Source organism: Bactrocera neohumeralis, chromosome 2 (assembly GCF_024586455.1).
Source record: "Bactrocera neohumeralis isolate Rockhampton chromosome 2, APGP_CSIRO_Bneo_wtdbg2-racon-allhic-juicebox.fasta_v2, whole genome shotgun sequence".
NCBI lineage: Eukaryota > Metazoa > Arthropoda > Insecta > Diptera > Tephritidae > Bactrocera > Bactrocera neohumeralis.
The window spans coordinates 64708707-64723121 of record NC_065919.1 but is presented as its reverse complement, the minus strand read 5'-3'; the positions used below and the strand labels follow the sequence as shown (position 1 = coordinate 64723121).

General features: G+C 36.0%; 2 protein-coding genes across 6 annotated transcripts; both read right to left on the bottom strand.

The window, feature by feature from the left end:
* Positions 1–131: 131 nt before the first annotated feature.
* Positions 132–7973, bottom strand: LOC126756750 (probable cytochrome P450 304a1). 5 transcript variants are annotated; one of them, XM_050470040.1, is made up of 7 exons: positions 7151–7973; positions 5698–7089; positions 3259–3770; positions 2931–3182; positions 690–1558; positions 476–620; positions 132–408 (listed from the first exon to the last, which is right to left on the bottom strand). In XM_050470040.1, the coding sequence occupies exons 3-7, from the start codon at positions 3350–3352 to the stop codon at positions 224–226; spliced, it is 1545 nt and encodes a 514-aa protein (XP_050325997.1). In that variant the 5' UTR covers positions 3353–3770; positions 5698–7089; positions 7151–7973; the 3' UTR covers positions 132–223. The 5 variants fall into 5 exon arrangements, with proteins under 5 accessions (XP_050325997.1, XP_050326014.1, XP_050325988.1 ...); XM_050470057.1 differs by having other exon boundaries at positions 5698–5892; XM_050470031.1 differs by having other exon boundaries at positions 5698–7973.
* Positions 7974–9211: 1238 nt separating this feature from the next.
* LOC126756743 (probable cytochrome P450 304a1) lies at positions 9212–13984 on the bottom strand. Its single transcript, XM_050470020.1, has 5 exons — positions 13787–13984; positions 13412–13663; positions 9838–10706; positions 9638–9782; positions 9212–9581 (listed from the first exon to the last, which is right to left on the bottom strand). The coding sequence occupies exons 1-5, from the start codon at positions 13878–13880 to the stop codon at positions 9397–9399; spliced, it is 1545 nt and encodes a 514-aa protein (XP_050325977.1). The 5' UTR covers positions 13881–13984; the 3' UTR covers positions 9212–9396.
* Positions 13985–14415: the final 431 nt, after the last annotated feature.

The following is a 14415-nucleotide window of genomic DNA, read 5'->3' as shown; positions in this document are numbered from 1 at the left end:
GTTGCTTATTAGCTTCCACCACAACTCGTTTCATTACTCTAAAATGTTTTTTGTCACCCTTAAACTGATAGAAGGAAAGAAAAATTGGGTATTGACACACCGGAAGCTTTTTATTAAAGTCTGCTAAACAATTTTCCGTTGTATTTATGTATTTTCGTTTATTATTATTACTTTCATCATTTTACATAAACACAAAAATATTCATAGAAAAGAAAATTAAAAATCAGTTTCTTTCTTCTAATTGCAACCAGAAATCATAGGGAGTTGTAATTAAACCGTTAAAATTTTTCGATAAATCTGGCAACGAGTCCTCCGGACCTAAAGTAAAATTGAAATTTTGACAAAGTGATGCAGTCAAAAGAAATAGCATATTTCGTGCAAATGTTTCTCCCGCGCAAAGACGTTTTCCTATAAAAGAGTGAAATAGTTACATTTATAAAAATTAAATGTAAAAGCAACAATTGCCGATCCTTACCAGCGCCGAAAGGAAGTGACACATCCTTCTTCAGCGAGAGCTTTCCGTTTTCATCCAGAAAGCGATCCGGTCTAAATGTTTGTGGATCACCCCAGGTGCGTTCATCAGCATGGAAAGCATACAAGCTAGGTACAACAATGGTATCCTAAATAAAGTTTATGTAAGAAATTCACTAAATAATTTATTGAAATAGAATGTAAAATGCTTCAAATACCTTTGGTATCTTGTAGCCCATTAGCTCCGTGTCCACCAATGCTTTGTGTGGTACATCTGATGGCACTAACGTCTCAATTCTCAAGCCCTCACGAACAGCAGCTTCTGTAAAGTGTAAATTCTTTCTATCCTCAAGTGTGGGCAAACGCCCTCTACCTACAACCTCATCTATTTCCGTTTGTATACGTTTCATCACTTCCGGTTGAAGAAGAAGGTGTTGTAGCAAAAATGTCATTTGTACGCCAAGCGCTGTAAACGCAGGGAAAGCAAAATCTATCAAACCCATTATGAATTGAGTGCGATAATAAACATCCACTTGCTGCTCCGCATGCTCGAGCTTCATTTGTTTAATATATAAATCGAGAAAATTTCGCTCACTACACTCATCATATGTGGCAATATGTTCATCTACAATTTTTTCGAAATACTCATAAAGAAATGTATTCGCCTCCGTCAAAACATCATAGGCACTCCATTTGGGAAATACATAGCGAATCCATGGTATTACAGATAGCATTTTTCCATAATCATCACCGTTGCGCTGAAATTGCATACCCATTTTAATCAAATGCAATACCTCGCCCTGCTCTGAACGTGGCCGTCGCTCATTCATCATGATGTGAAAGAAAGAGTTGTATGTAAACGGGCTAAATAGATTTGGCACACAAACTCTATAGCCGCCGGGCTTTGATATTTCTCGTTCATGTGTATAACGTGGACCATTTCGAATAAGATCTAAAAGATCAGTTATCTCCTCTTGAATGACTGATTCAAGTTCAGCGTAGCGTCGACCAAAACCGAAATCACGAAGATAGCGTAAAATGAAACGGCGCTGTTCTTTCCATACTGGACCATCACGGAAGAAGATGCCTACAAAAAAAAGGAATATAAAATTATGTAAGTGTATTGACCTATTACTAATCTACTAGCTACTGCCATAAATAATATGCTGAAATATTTCCTTTGTTTCTCTACTGATTGCATAATTCGAGTTAATTACCTATTTATTATCGGTTATTTATGCGGTCCGTAAAAGAAGTCCGTCCGTATGTTGCAATTTAAGCACCACAAATCTACTAATTTGCGTATGGAAATATTATATACACCTACATGTACATACATATATGCAAAAAATACAAACATTTGAATACTTATATATTTAAATGTAAATAATAGAAGTATTTTAAAATTGGTTTGTAGTGATTAGCGACGTATGTGAATGTAAACATACATATTTTAAAATATATATGGCTATGTATACATATGTAACATATGTACATCTACATACATATATATGTATGTGTATTTATATTTAATTTAAAAAGTTTAATTTCTGTTGTGTTTATTCCTGCTCCCTATCTTTTCGTATGTCACCATCAATCATTCCATTGACATTATTTTTAGCAGAGATGCACTTTAGACTCATGTATAGTTGAAATTTGTATAGTTAACGACAGTAAGGCTATATATAAGGCACCTGATCAAATTTATTGCAATTTTAAAATAAATATTACAAACATTTTGGCGAATAATATAAAAATATTTTAATCGTAAAAAAATATTTGCAATAAAAAATATTAAATAAGCAAAATTTGATCTATAATCATGCAAAGAAACTGTAAATTAAAAAAAAAGTTATAAATAAATAAATTTGTTAAAAATAAAAAAATGTTATACTTAAAAAATTTAAAAATATTATTGGAAAAATAGCAAAAAAATTGTCATAAAAGTTAAATTTAAAATTTGAAAAAAGTGAATATAATAAAAATTTGCTAAAAATATAAAATATTGTTATAAAAGTTTAATAATATATAATACATAGATGAAAAATATAGATAAAGTAACAAAAATATAAAATTTTGTAGTAAAAAAATATTTAATAATAATACAGAAAGTATTTATATTAATAATATATGTAGATGAAATATATAGAAAATTAACAAGAATTTTGCAATAAAATGTTTAGTAATAATACAAAAAACATTGAAAAAGTAACTAAAAAATAACAAATATTTCACAAATTTAAATTCAATTTCACAATGTTAAATAGTGTCACACTTTCCTTGTCAAAATAAAAACTGCATAACTGTCGTTTTCAATGACATTCATGAAAGTTGTAATTAATTTTTTCAAAGGTTTCATTTTCTTATATTGTTATATGAAAAAATTATTAAATATTAAACATTTTTTTATTATCTTTGGCGATACCAATATTTATTTGCATAATTCGTTCCCTACTCACCCAACAATTCATCCTTCGGTGCACGCATCGCTGCTAAAAATATTTCTGGACGTCCATCAAATTCTCTCCTATTCAAAACTTCCCTGACGCCCTCGTAATTATGCACGGCCACAACAGGAAAGCTGCCGACATGAAAACCCACGATATCAGACTTGTACCACTTGGTGAACTTCAAAACACCTTTATGCAAGTATTTCTTATTAGCCAGCATCATGAATAAATAACTGCCAAAGAGCGGTATGCGCGGCGGACCTTAAAGGGTGGCATCAGCACAAAAAAACTTCACATTCATTTCCAAAAAGTAAATTAAATTTAAGAAAAAACTAACCCGGCGGAAATCCTTCGGGACGGCCAACAGCATAGCGATAGGATAAGTAAAGAGAGAACACAGTACAAATGCATAAAAGTATTTCCGTTAACATTTCCTAAATGTTACTTCGCGATTTGTATGACATTAACACGTCGAATCAAAGCAATGAATGATGAAGATCAACTGAATTGCTCTACTTGTTGACACTTTGTTTTTGTGCGCCAGCGCTTCCAGTGCAGTCGGACTGCGCACAATAATCTGATCGTGACGCAATCCTGCTCTTTTCTGCAGAGTTCACTTCCATATATTCCATGAACCGATAGGCCTCTATACAATATATGACTGTATATAAATAACATAAATATGTTTCCTCTGCATTTATTGCTTGTCTTGAAATGACACGTGTTGTCCTCTTGGCAATTATTCAGCCAAGAAAGGCGAGAAACTCATTTAGCATTTGTTATACCCTGAACAGTGTATATTAAGTTTGTCACGAAGTTTGTAACACACAGAAGGAATCGTCGGAGACCCTATAAAGTATATATGTATATAAATGATCAGTATGTCGAGCTGAGTCGATTTAGCCATGTCCGTCTGTCTGTCCGTCCGTCTGTCTGTCTATATATATACGAACTAGTCCCTCAGTTTTTAAGATATCGTTTTGAAATTTTGCAAACGTCATTTTCTCTTCAAGAAGCTGCTCATTTGTCGGAACGGCCGATATCTGACCACTATAACATATAGCTGCCATACAAACTGAACGATCGGAATCAAATGCTTGTATAGAAAACTTTCACATTTGACAAGATATATTCACGAAATTTGGTATATATTATTTCCTAAAGCAACAATGTAATCTCCGAAGAAATTGATCAGATCGGTTGACTATAGCATATAGCTGCCATACAAACTGAACGATCGGAATCAAGTTCTTGTATGGACAACTTTCACATTTGACAAGATATATTCACGAAATTTGGTATATATTATTTTCTAAAGCAACAATGTAATCTTCGAAGAAATTGATCAGATCGGTTGACTATAGCATATAGCGGCCATACAAACTGAACGATCGGAATCAAGTTCTTGTATGGAGACCTTTCAATATTTGACAAGATATATTCACGAAATTTGGTATATATTATTTTCTAAAGCAACAATGAAATCTCCAAAGAAAATGTTCAGATCGGTTGACTATAGCATATAGCAGTCATACAAACTGAACACATAGTTACTAACAGAAATGCACCTGTGAAGGGTATTTAGCTTCGGTGCAATGTTTTTTTTTACTTTTGTGATGTACGAACTCTGCATTAAATCTTTTAAAATAAAGTATTTAAATTTAATTTAAATTTTCGGTCAAGCTTACATGTATTAATGTTGTACGGCGTCAAAATTGGTTCTTCCAAAAAAAAAATTAAAAAAAATTTATTTTTAAAGACATTTTTCTTTAATTTCAACGGCGTGTGGGTGGTTAAGCATCCTTTTTTCTTTTTTTCTATTTATTTACGTAAATTGACGAATTATTTGAACTATCATTCATTCTTATCTTCACCATCAGTGTTATCTTCATGAATAAGCTCAACTCTATTCTAAAATTCAGTTGCGTTTTATTGTAAGCCACAAGCATAGCTTTCATTTGCTTTCATTTCGATTTTGCCATTATGAGGTTATAGATACCTGTAGCTGCATTTATAGCCACGCGCGAAAGTGATAACGCCTTAAGCTTCTTTAAGAAGTATGATCTCTCTGGTCATTCACACTTAAGTACGTAATTAGTATATATTAGTATGTATGTATGTGCTTATTTTCACAGAGTAAATTATGTGAATTTAATTTAAACTTGTATGCATTGTACTATAATATATGGAATATACATATATTTCACTACTATAAAGAGCGGAAGGACTTCATTTCAAGTATCAAATTATTATTTTTTTTTTCATAAATTTTAAGAAAACAAGGTAGATAACCTTTTACTTGTTTATTTATAAAGGGTGATCCATTTCGAGGTTCCTTACTTTTTAAAAGAAAGAACACAGAAGCTTCAAATTTATTGGGAAATGTTTATTCTCATTCGAAAGAACATACTTTGGCATCTATTTTTTGAAGATAATCTCTTTCAAATATTGATTGCGGCTAAATTATCTGCTGTTCTTTCGACAAATTCTTTGATTGATGTGATGTGTGGGAAGTAACGCTGTCTTGTGAAACCAAATGCCGCCGAGATCACGAGCTTCAATTTCTGGCATCAAATGGTCGGTTATCAAGGCTCGATAACGGTCACCATTGACGGTTACGTTCTCACCGGCATCATTTTTGAAGAAATAAGGGCCAATGATTCCACCAACCCACAAACCACACCAAACCGTTGCTTTTTCTGGAGAAAATGGTAGCTCTTGAATATCTTTAGTTTTTTCTTCGTCACAAATGCGACGATTTTACTCGTTTACAAACCTTTTGAGCCAGAAATGGCCATAATCGCTGTCCATAAAGCCCATAGAGCGAATCGATGTCGCTTGGGGAGATCGAGCGGCTTCACTCCTTGCACAAGCTGTATTTTGTACGTTTTCAATTTAAGATCTCGCCGTAAAATGCGCGAAGACGTTCCGTACGTCAATCCGAGTTGCTGCGAACAGCGTCGAATCAACTCTACCGTCAAAAAAAAGCTATTGAAAAAAGTACCTCTACTTGGATAATCTCTTATATCCCATAAATTTTGAGAAGGCTATTGGAATATGTTCTGACATAAGTGGATAATATCGAATGCGAACTATTTTGAAGGTGGAAACATTAAAGTAGACGAAAGAATAACTATTTATTTCGAAAATTCCCGTTATTTTTTTCTAAACATCTTGATCAATTACGAATTTTAAGTCTTTCCCATACATTTTTTTTTAACATTTTCAATAATTCGCCGTTATGTTCTGGATGTTCATATTGCTAGTACATAATTTTCCTGCAGGGGTGTTATATTTGATAATAATCTTTCACCTATTAAAATATCATTATAATTGGCAATGCCAGCATTTAAATGAGTTAACGAACGCGAGAAATTGGCAGCGACACAGCGCATTCACCCACTTTTGTATGAATTTAATTGCATACCTACATACATATCGACTTCTGTACATCTGCTATATACATATGCATGCATATTAAATGTATGTATGTATATGCATTGCCACATGCCTGACGGTATACTATACTATATTTCAAATAGCATGCCAAGAATATTTTATATATCATTTCTTCGCATATATAATTTCTTTGAAAGCGCCATTGTTGCTGCTAATGACCCTGCGATAATCTGCCAGACTTCTAACAAGCAGCAAAACATTTTTTAAGTTGATGAAATAAAAAAGAACACGTGCCAAATTTTGTATGTTGTAATAAGTCATGGAAAAGGTACACAAAAGAAAGTCAGGTACATTGACACTGTTTAAAATACTAATGAATTGTAGTTGGTATAGGCAGGCCTTTACGCCAAAAAAATATCGAGTGATATGTGAAAATGAAGATTGTTGTTGTTTTAGACATGTGGTTATCAAGTAGAAATAAAAGCCATATCATTTAATGTTACGGCCAAGAATTGAGCTTTGTTCTCAAGATAAGGGTTTGCCATTTTTTTAAAATAATTTCGGGCAATTCCAGCCGAGTGGCCCAATTGTCGACTACTTTTGACTTTTAGTTGGAACCAACCAACCTATACATTAACATTCTCAAGGACGATGAACTCATGAATCACGACTCTTAGCGTTTTGAAGCGATATAGCATGGTAGACCAATGATTCCCTCTACTTATAGTAGAGCACACCAAACTGTGACTTTTTGAAGATGTAACGGCGTCTGTATAATGGCTTGTGGATTATCATCACTCCAAATGCGACAATTTTGTTTATTAACGTACCAAAGCAACCAAAAGTGAGCTTCATCGTTGATCAAAACTGTCCTGTGATGGTCGGGATTTGTGGCCATCTCGTATTGGACCCATTCACCGTAAGTGAGACGCGCTTGCTTGTAGTTCGACTTCAATTCTTGCATTAGTTTGATTTTGTAAGTTCACAAATCGAAATCCTTCCACAAATGCTTTCATAAAGTGAATGGGCTACAACTTTAGCGCGCGATGGCGGATGGATTCATTCGCGTCTTCTCCGGTGCAGTGCTTCACAGCAGCAACAGCATCTTCGGTGCGTATTGTCTGGCGGCTTTCCATTAGAGTAAACTTCGTGCGTAACCGATTCTGCTAGACGATAATGTCGACCAAATATTGGAGACAGAGGACCGAAGCATTATTTTGACAATAAATTTACTCGATTTGCAAATGTTATTTCGAAATAAGTCTATTCACTATGAAACGGTAAGCCAAACTGAGTATAAATCAAGAAGCAGCTGTCAAAAAGACCAGCTTCGAAAAAAGTAAGTCTCATAGAAAATCATACGTCAAAAATAACGTTATTTCCTAAATATAGTTAGTGGAACGTTCTTAGAAAACGGTGGTCTATACGAAAGAACGGTCACTATCTTCACAGCAGAATCGGCAAGTGAAGTCCACAAATTATTTTAAATTTTTTCAATCCCACGCTTTCCTCATTTCTACACGCGGTCAAAATACAACAATGAGTCCGGTTCGGCCGACTGTAGCCGTCTAAAAGAATACGAATACATAACGGCTCATCCAAGTACAGATACTATTTTTAATAACCTTTTTTGACACATCACGCGCGTGTAGTGTCAAGCTGTCATCTTATTTTTGTTCGAGACCCATCCTTCATTATTGGATAAAATTGGACCGAATAGGCCACGTCCAGCACGCAGTAAAGGAAATATAGCAGCCGTGGCGGGTAGTGTACACGAAGACCGTGGACAGTCGATTCGTAGCAACTCGGACTTATGTATAGAACGACTTGGCGCATTTTACGTCGAGGTCTTAATAAGAAACAATAATAAATACAGCTTCTACAAGAACTTAAGCCGCTCGACCTTCCCAAGCGACATCGGTTCGCTATGGGTTCTATGGACTCTTGAAAATTTCCATGAAGATCCGACGTTTTCGAGCAAAATTTTGTTCAACTATGAGGCCGGCCTAATACTGGTTCAATGAATATGATCCATATTTCTTCAAAAATGATGCCGGTGAGAACAAACCGTCAATGTCGACCGTTATCGCGCCATGATAACCGACTATTTGATGGCCGACATTGAAGCTCGTTATCTCGGCGACATTTGGTTTCAACAAAACGGCGCCACTTCCCACACCTCGCAACAATCAATGGATTAATTGAGAGAACACTTCGGTGAGCAGATGATTTCACGTTTTGGGCCGGTCGAGTGGCCACCAAGGTATGTGATATCCCCGTTAGACTTTTTTCTGTGGGAATATGTAAAGTCTAAAGTGTAGTAAGTTGAAGGAAAACACCACGCGCGTCATTCGCTAGTCACCAGTCGAAATGCTCCAACGAGTCATCGAAAAGTGGACTCAACGGATGGACCATCTGAGACGTAGCCGCGACCATCATTTGAAAGAGATAATCTTCAAAAAATAAATGCCAAAGAATGCTCTTTCGAATGATAATTTCCCATTAAATTTGAAGTTTCTGTGTTTTTGTTTTAAGTAAGGAACTTCGAAATGCATTACCCTTTGTTAGTAAATTTCACTTGCGATATTGGCGTCATCGCAAGGTAAAGTTAAACACTTATTGGGATGTCCGTATCTTAAATTTATTAAGTTATATCAAACAAGAAAATAAGTTTTGTTTCGCAAATGTTGAAAACACGATATCCTTTCAAGATTCAAGCCAATGTAGGTACTTGTGTGGGATCACTTCTTCATTGGACCCAGTTCCTACTTGAAAAAGACTTCTTACATCAAACAATTTTACATTTTATGCAAAATGCCTCAACCAAATTTAATGTAAGACCAATTGGAGTTAGGAATTATTCAATAGTAAATGGACATATTCGAACAAAGTTCCTCTAATATTAAGTTTATTTCATAAATTTTATAATTTTTGAGCATAAGCATATTTATGATTATTATATATAACACGCTCTACGAATATGTGTAAAACCTTTCATAATGCTATCAGTCAGCCTTTTCTTTTCGTACTAATCAACATATTTACAAATGTAAGTAAGAATAACAGAAACCATACGTCACTTTCTTTCCTCCACTTGCACCCAGAAATCCAAAGGTGTTGTAGAAAGTCCATTCAAATTTTTTGACATATCAGGCAATTTGTCGCCGGGTGCCAAAACAAAGTTGAAATTTTGACACAGCGCCGTCGTCATTAAAAACATTATATTTCGAGCGAAAGTTTCGCCAGCACAGAGGCGCTTGCCTAAATTAAAGTCATGACAACCTCTCAATAGTTATTATTATAGAATTTCAACTCACCCGCACTAAACGGCAATGTAATATCTTTCTTCAAGCTCAATTTGCCATTATCGTCCAAAAAACGTTCTGGCCTAAAGCTCTCCGGGTCACCCCACAGACGTGGATCCGAGTGAAAAGCGTAGAGACCAGGTATCACAATAGTATCCTAAAATAAAAATGAAGTTCAACTATACTATTTAAATCACCAAGTAAATATTTACCTTTGGTATCTTATAGCCCATAAGCTCAGTGTCCACCAAAGCTTTGTGCGGCAAATCGGATGGCACCAAAGTCTCAATACGCATACCCTCGCGCAAAGTCGCCTCCGTATAGTGTAAATTTTGGCGATCTTCCAACGTGGGCAAACGTCCACTACCCACCACCGCATCGATTTCCGCTTGTACGCGCTTCAACACTTCCGGATACATTAGGAAATATTGTATGAGGAAGCCCAATTGTGCGCCGACTGCTGTGAATGAGGGGAAGGAAAAATCGGCCAAACTCAAAATGAACTGTTCACGATAGTAGCAATCTGTATGCCCATTCGCGTGTTCCTGCTTCATTTGTTTAATATATAAATCAATGAAATTGCGTTCACTACACTCATCGTAAGTGCGTATGTGATAGTCGACGATTTTTTCAAAATAACCGTAAATAAATACGTTCGATTCCATGAGTGCTTCGTATGAGCTGGCCTTCGGAAAGACATGACGTATCCATGGCATTATACTTAGCATTTTGCCATAATCGTCAGCACGACGCTGGAACTGCATACCCATCTTGACCAACTGCAGTAATTCCGCTTGTTCAGCGCGTGGGACGCGCTCATTCATAACAATGTGAAAAAATGAGTTGGCCACGAATGGACTAAGTATATTTGGTATAGAAATGCGATGACCTCCTACTTTGGAGAGTTCATATTCATGCGGATACTGTGGCCCGTTACGTATGAGATCCAACAGATCGGTGATCTCCTCTTGCATGATCGATTCCAATTCGCCGAAACGGCGACCGAAGCCGTAGTCACGTAGATAACGCAATATGAAGCGACGTTGTTCCTTCCAGACGGGCCCTTCACGGAAGAAAATGCCTGTAAAATGAAACAAAATGGAAATCACTTATGCTCAGCTGAGTCTTGTGTACTAATGTGATAAAATACTGTAGTATTAAATAAAATGATATAATTCGAAAGATGGCGCAGAAGTCGAGATACTTCCAAAATGTCATAAATCCCAAAAAATTGTATGCAAATTGAAAACTCGGTATATTTACCCACGACGAAATTAGTCGAAGATTGTGCGAATTTTCGATTTTATTTAATAATTTATACTTTTGAAGCCCTCGGTTACAAACTGCAACATTTCAAAGCTATTATGTTGTTCACTAAGTAATATCATTTATTTTTCATTGTTCATTAAATAATACCGCTTATTTATGTAATTATATATTCGCCATTTTGATTCGATTCCTTTTGTCATCTTTCGGGGAGGAGATTGATGCTACGCTCATAACATTTTTGATCCTTGCAGGCAAAAAAACCGGCCCAAGTTTTTCTTGACACCCTGATTAAGGTGAGTTGAAGGTTCTCCCTTACAAAAAAAATTTACAGAGACCGGAACAAGTAATAGTCCGAAAGTGACAAAGCTGGAGAATATGGTGGGTGTGGTAGATATGCCAATCAAGTTGCAAAGGCTTTTGGCGTGCGATCAAAATTGTATGAGGATAATGCGAAACCTCACCTTTACTATTGATCACCTCTGGCTTCTTCTCTTTGAATGTATCACTTAATTTGCCCATCTGAGCACAAAAGACTTCAGAATTAAACATGGTATTGTCGGGCAAAAGCTCAAAATAAACGATGGCTTTGAAACCCACCAAACAGAGAACTTAACCTTTTTGGATGACTATCGACCTTCGATGTAGTTTCAGCAGGTTCATTCTGTTTAGACCAAGATTGCTAGCACTTTACATTCCTGTAAACAACCCATCTCGCGTCACCAGAAGCAATGCGCTTCAAAAATGGATTACTTTTTTGACGTTTGATAAGCAAATCACAGTCGTTAATGCGACGAAGCAATTTTACATCGATCAACGACTTTATTTTATCCACAACGGCTTCAAAAGTCCTTTCAGGACGTAGTGCATCTTCAAAATGGAAATTGCCGGAACGAAATTTTCCAATTTTGGCATTGGCGTTCGGTCAACACATCTTCTCCTGCTTTTTGAACCTTTTGATAGTAAAACTTTAAAATATGCCGAAAATGCGGTTTTCAATCTTTGACAAAAATTATACCAAAAAGTTTAAGGAATATGTTTACAAACAAGCCTTATAATATCAACTGTTCAAAAATATAACAGTCAAGCGATTAATTGTGAAGTTGGCTGCGAAAAATTCAAGATCAGCTGACAAACGAAATTACTTGGTGATCGACCTAATATTATTTTTGAAAAAAAAAAAAAAATGGATTAAATCATCATTGAATCGGTTATTGAGTGATTTTTGCAAAAGTGTGTCAGTAATTATGCGTAGGTGAGTCAAGTGCCTGTTTTAATTGCTCCACATATTACTACAAACTTCAACACAGCTGTTGAAGATAATGGAGAAGTTTTGGCCCAGAAGTCACCAACAAAATTTCTAAATCCACCAAATAGCCAATGAATTGCATATCCGTCTACCGAACTCGGCTAGCATCTTCCAAGCGGAAGTACTGTGCATAGAAAAGGCCTGCGAAGCTCTATTGGAAACCACAAGACTATATGTAAAGCAGCAATATTTGCAGATAGCCAGGCGGCGCTCCTGGCCCCGACAAGTTCGTGTATAGTCCACAATTGCAAGAAAGCACTGAGCTCAATAAAAGACAAGCTCCACCTAGACTTGATCTGGGTTCCCGGCCACAGGAACATTTTCGGCAACGAAAAACCAGACGAGTTGGCAAAGGCAGGAGCTTTCCTTAACGAATTCGAGACGGAGCTAATACCAAGCCCGCTATGATCGATCAAAAGAGAGATCAATAGACCATTTCAACAAGTTGCAAATAACAGATGGAAAAAAATAACAAAATGTATTACAAGTATAACTAAACAATTATGGCCAACATATGGCAAGAAAAGAAGTAACGACTTATTAAATAGGTCTAGGAAAAGTATCTACAGAGTACAGCTATCATAACAGAGCACTGGCCATTTGGAGAACATGCGTCCAAAATGTGTATGCCCTACAACAACATCTGCCGAGGCAGGGAACAAGGAAACAATTTTCCACTTTCTCTGTGAATGCCCAACTCTATCACAGATCCGGCACAGAACACTTAGAATCCATAAAACACCAAACCTTGTATGAATTTCTACTAAAAGCATATCGGACATAAGTAGCTTCATCTAAACCTCAAAATGGTTTGAAAGAGAAGGTGAAACGTGATAGCAGATATAAACGGTCTACGAATAGTGCGTCAAAATGGCACAGCCAGTGCTAATTAAGCCCGAAAGACAACAGGGCTACACTCCTACCTACCTACCTACCTACCTGTGTATTCAAAGATTTTGAGATTTGTTAGACCCAACCAAATTTCTCCTTAAATTAACAGTTGCATTCTTAAATTCTCACGACTTTAAAGGGACAGGGTTTATAAGGTTACCCTACAGTCTGTTTAAATAACAGCATACTAAATTTCGGAATTGACACTTTTCAGCACGAGTTGTGAACTTGTAAAAACATCCGCTTGCTTTATAAATCTACTTTAGTACATAGTCATTGCAACAGAGGTATTCTTTGGTATTTTGCAGCGATAAACTTACCCAAAATTTTTTTACACGGTGTACGTATTTCACCCAAATACACTTGAGGACGTCCATCGAACTCCGTTCGATTCAAAACTTCACGCACTCCCTCCACATTATGCACCGCCACCACTGGAAATGGGCCGACATGAAAGCCCACAATGTCGGATTTATACCATTTACTAAATTTCAACACACCTTTGTGCAAATATTTGGCATTCGCCAGCATCATGAATAAATAGCTGCCGAAGAATGGTATGCGTGGGGGACCTGCAACGGCATGACACAAATTCAATTTCCAACATATAACGAAAAATTCGAAATTAAAATTGTAATTAAATAACGGTAGAAAAACAAATTAACACACGCACACATACACATGGGCATACTCACCCGGCGGAAATCCTTCAGGACGCCCGACCGCATAGCGATAAGATAAATATAGGCAAACCACAGCGCAAATGCACAACAAAATTTCAGTTAACATTTTCAAAATTTCTTAGATACAACTTTGCATTGGCGAAATGATGTGCGACAACGGCAATAACCGACTGAGCTGCAATTAACGGCGCGTATGTGCTTTTGTTCGCCAAATCAGCGCCAAATGCGCAAAGATTAAGCGAAATTGATATTATTTACATATATTTTTAAATGCATATAATTGCGAATATTTAATTGAATCTAATCTAGCTTGTCACAGAGTGTGCTAATTGTGTTGGCACTTCCACTTCTGATTGATGGCAAAACAATTTAACAGATTAGCATTTTGCAATCGGAAACGTTTATTAATTTTATTATTGCATTGCAATTGTGAATGTTTGGCAATGTTTACAACAGTCAATCATAGTCAAATTAGATGAATTTCTCTTGACCTACGGTTAAGCAGATTGTAGAAATTAATGTTAGCTTTTAATGATTAATTAATATTACACTGCTCAATAGATATAAAGGAAGAATTTGCGACCGATGTGCTGAGGGATATTTGAAGTATCCTGAATTTGAGTTCGAACATTTGCCATTAT

Excerpts from the sequence above, each read along its gene's own strand:
- LOC126756750 (XM_050470031.1), bottom strand. The coding sequence starts at position 3,352 with ATGTTAACGGAAATACTTTTATGCATTTGTACTGTGTTCTCTCTTTAC. Across the intron at positions 1,559-2,930 it reads ACCGAAGGATGAATTGTTGG|GCATCTTCTTCCGTGATGGT; the intron begins GTGAGTAGGGAA and ends TTTTTTTTGTAG. Across the intron at positions 409-475 it reads GTCACTTCCTTTCGGCGCTG|GAAAACGTCTTTGCGCGGGA; the intron begins GTAAGGATCGGC and ends ACTCTTTTATAG.
- LOC126756743 (XM_050470020.1), bottom strand. The coding sequence starts at position 13,880 with ATGTTAACTGAAATTTTGTTGTGCATTTGCGCTGTGGTTTGCCTATAT. Across the intron at positions 9,783-9,837 it reads TGGGCTATAAGATACCAAAG|GATACTATTGTGATACCTGG; the intron begins GTAAATATTTAC and ends TTTTTATTTTAG. Across the intron at positions 9,582-9,637 it reads TACATTGCCGTTTAGTGCGG|GCAAGCGCCTCTGTGCTGGC; the intron begins GTGAGTTGAAAT and ends ACTTTAATTTAG.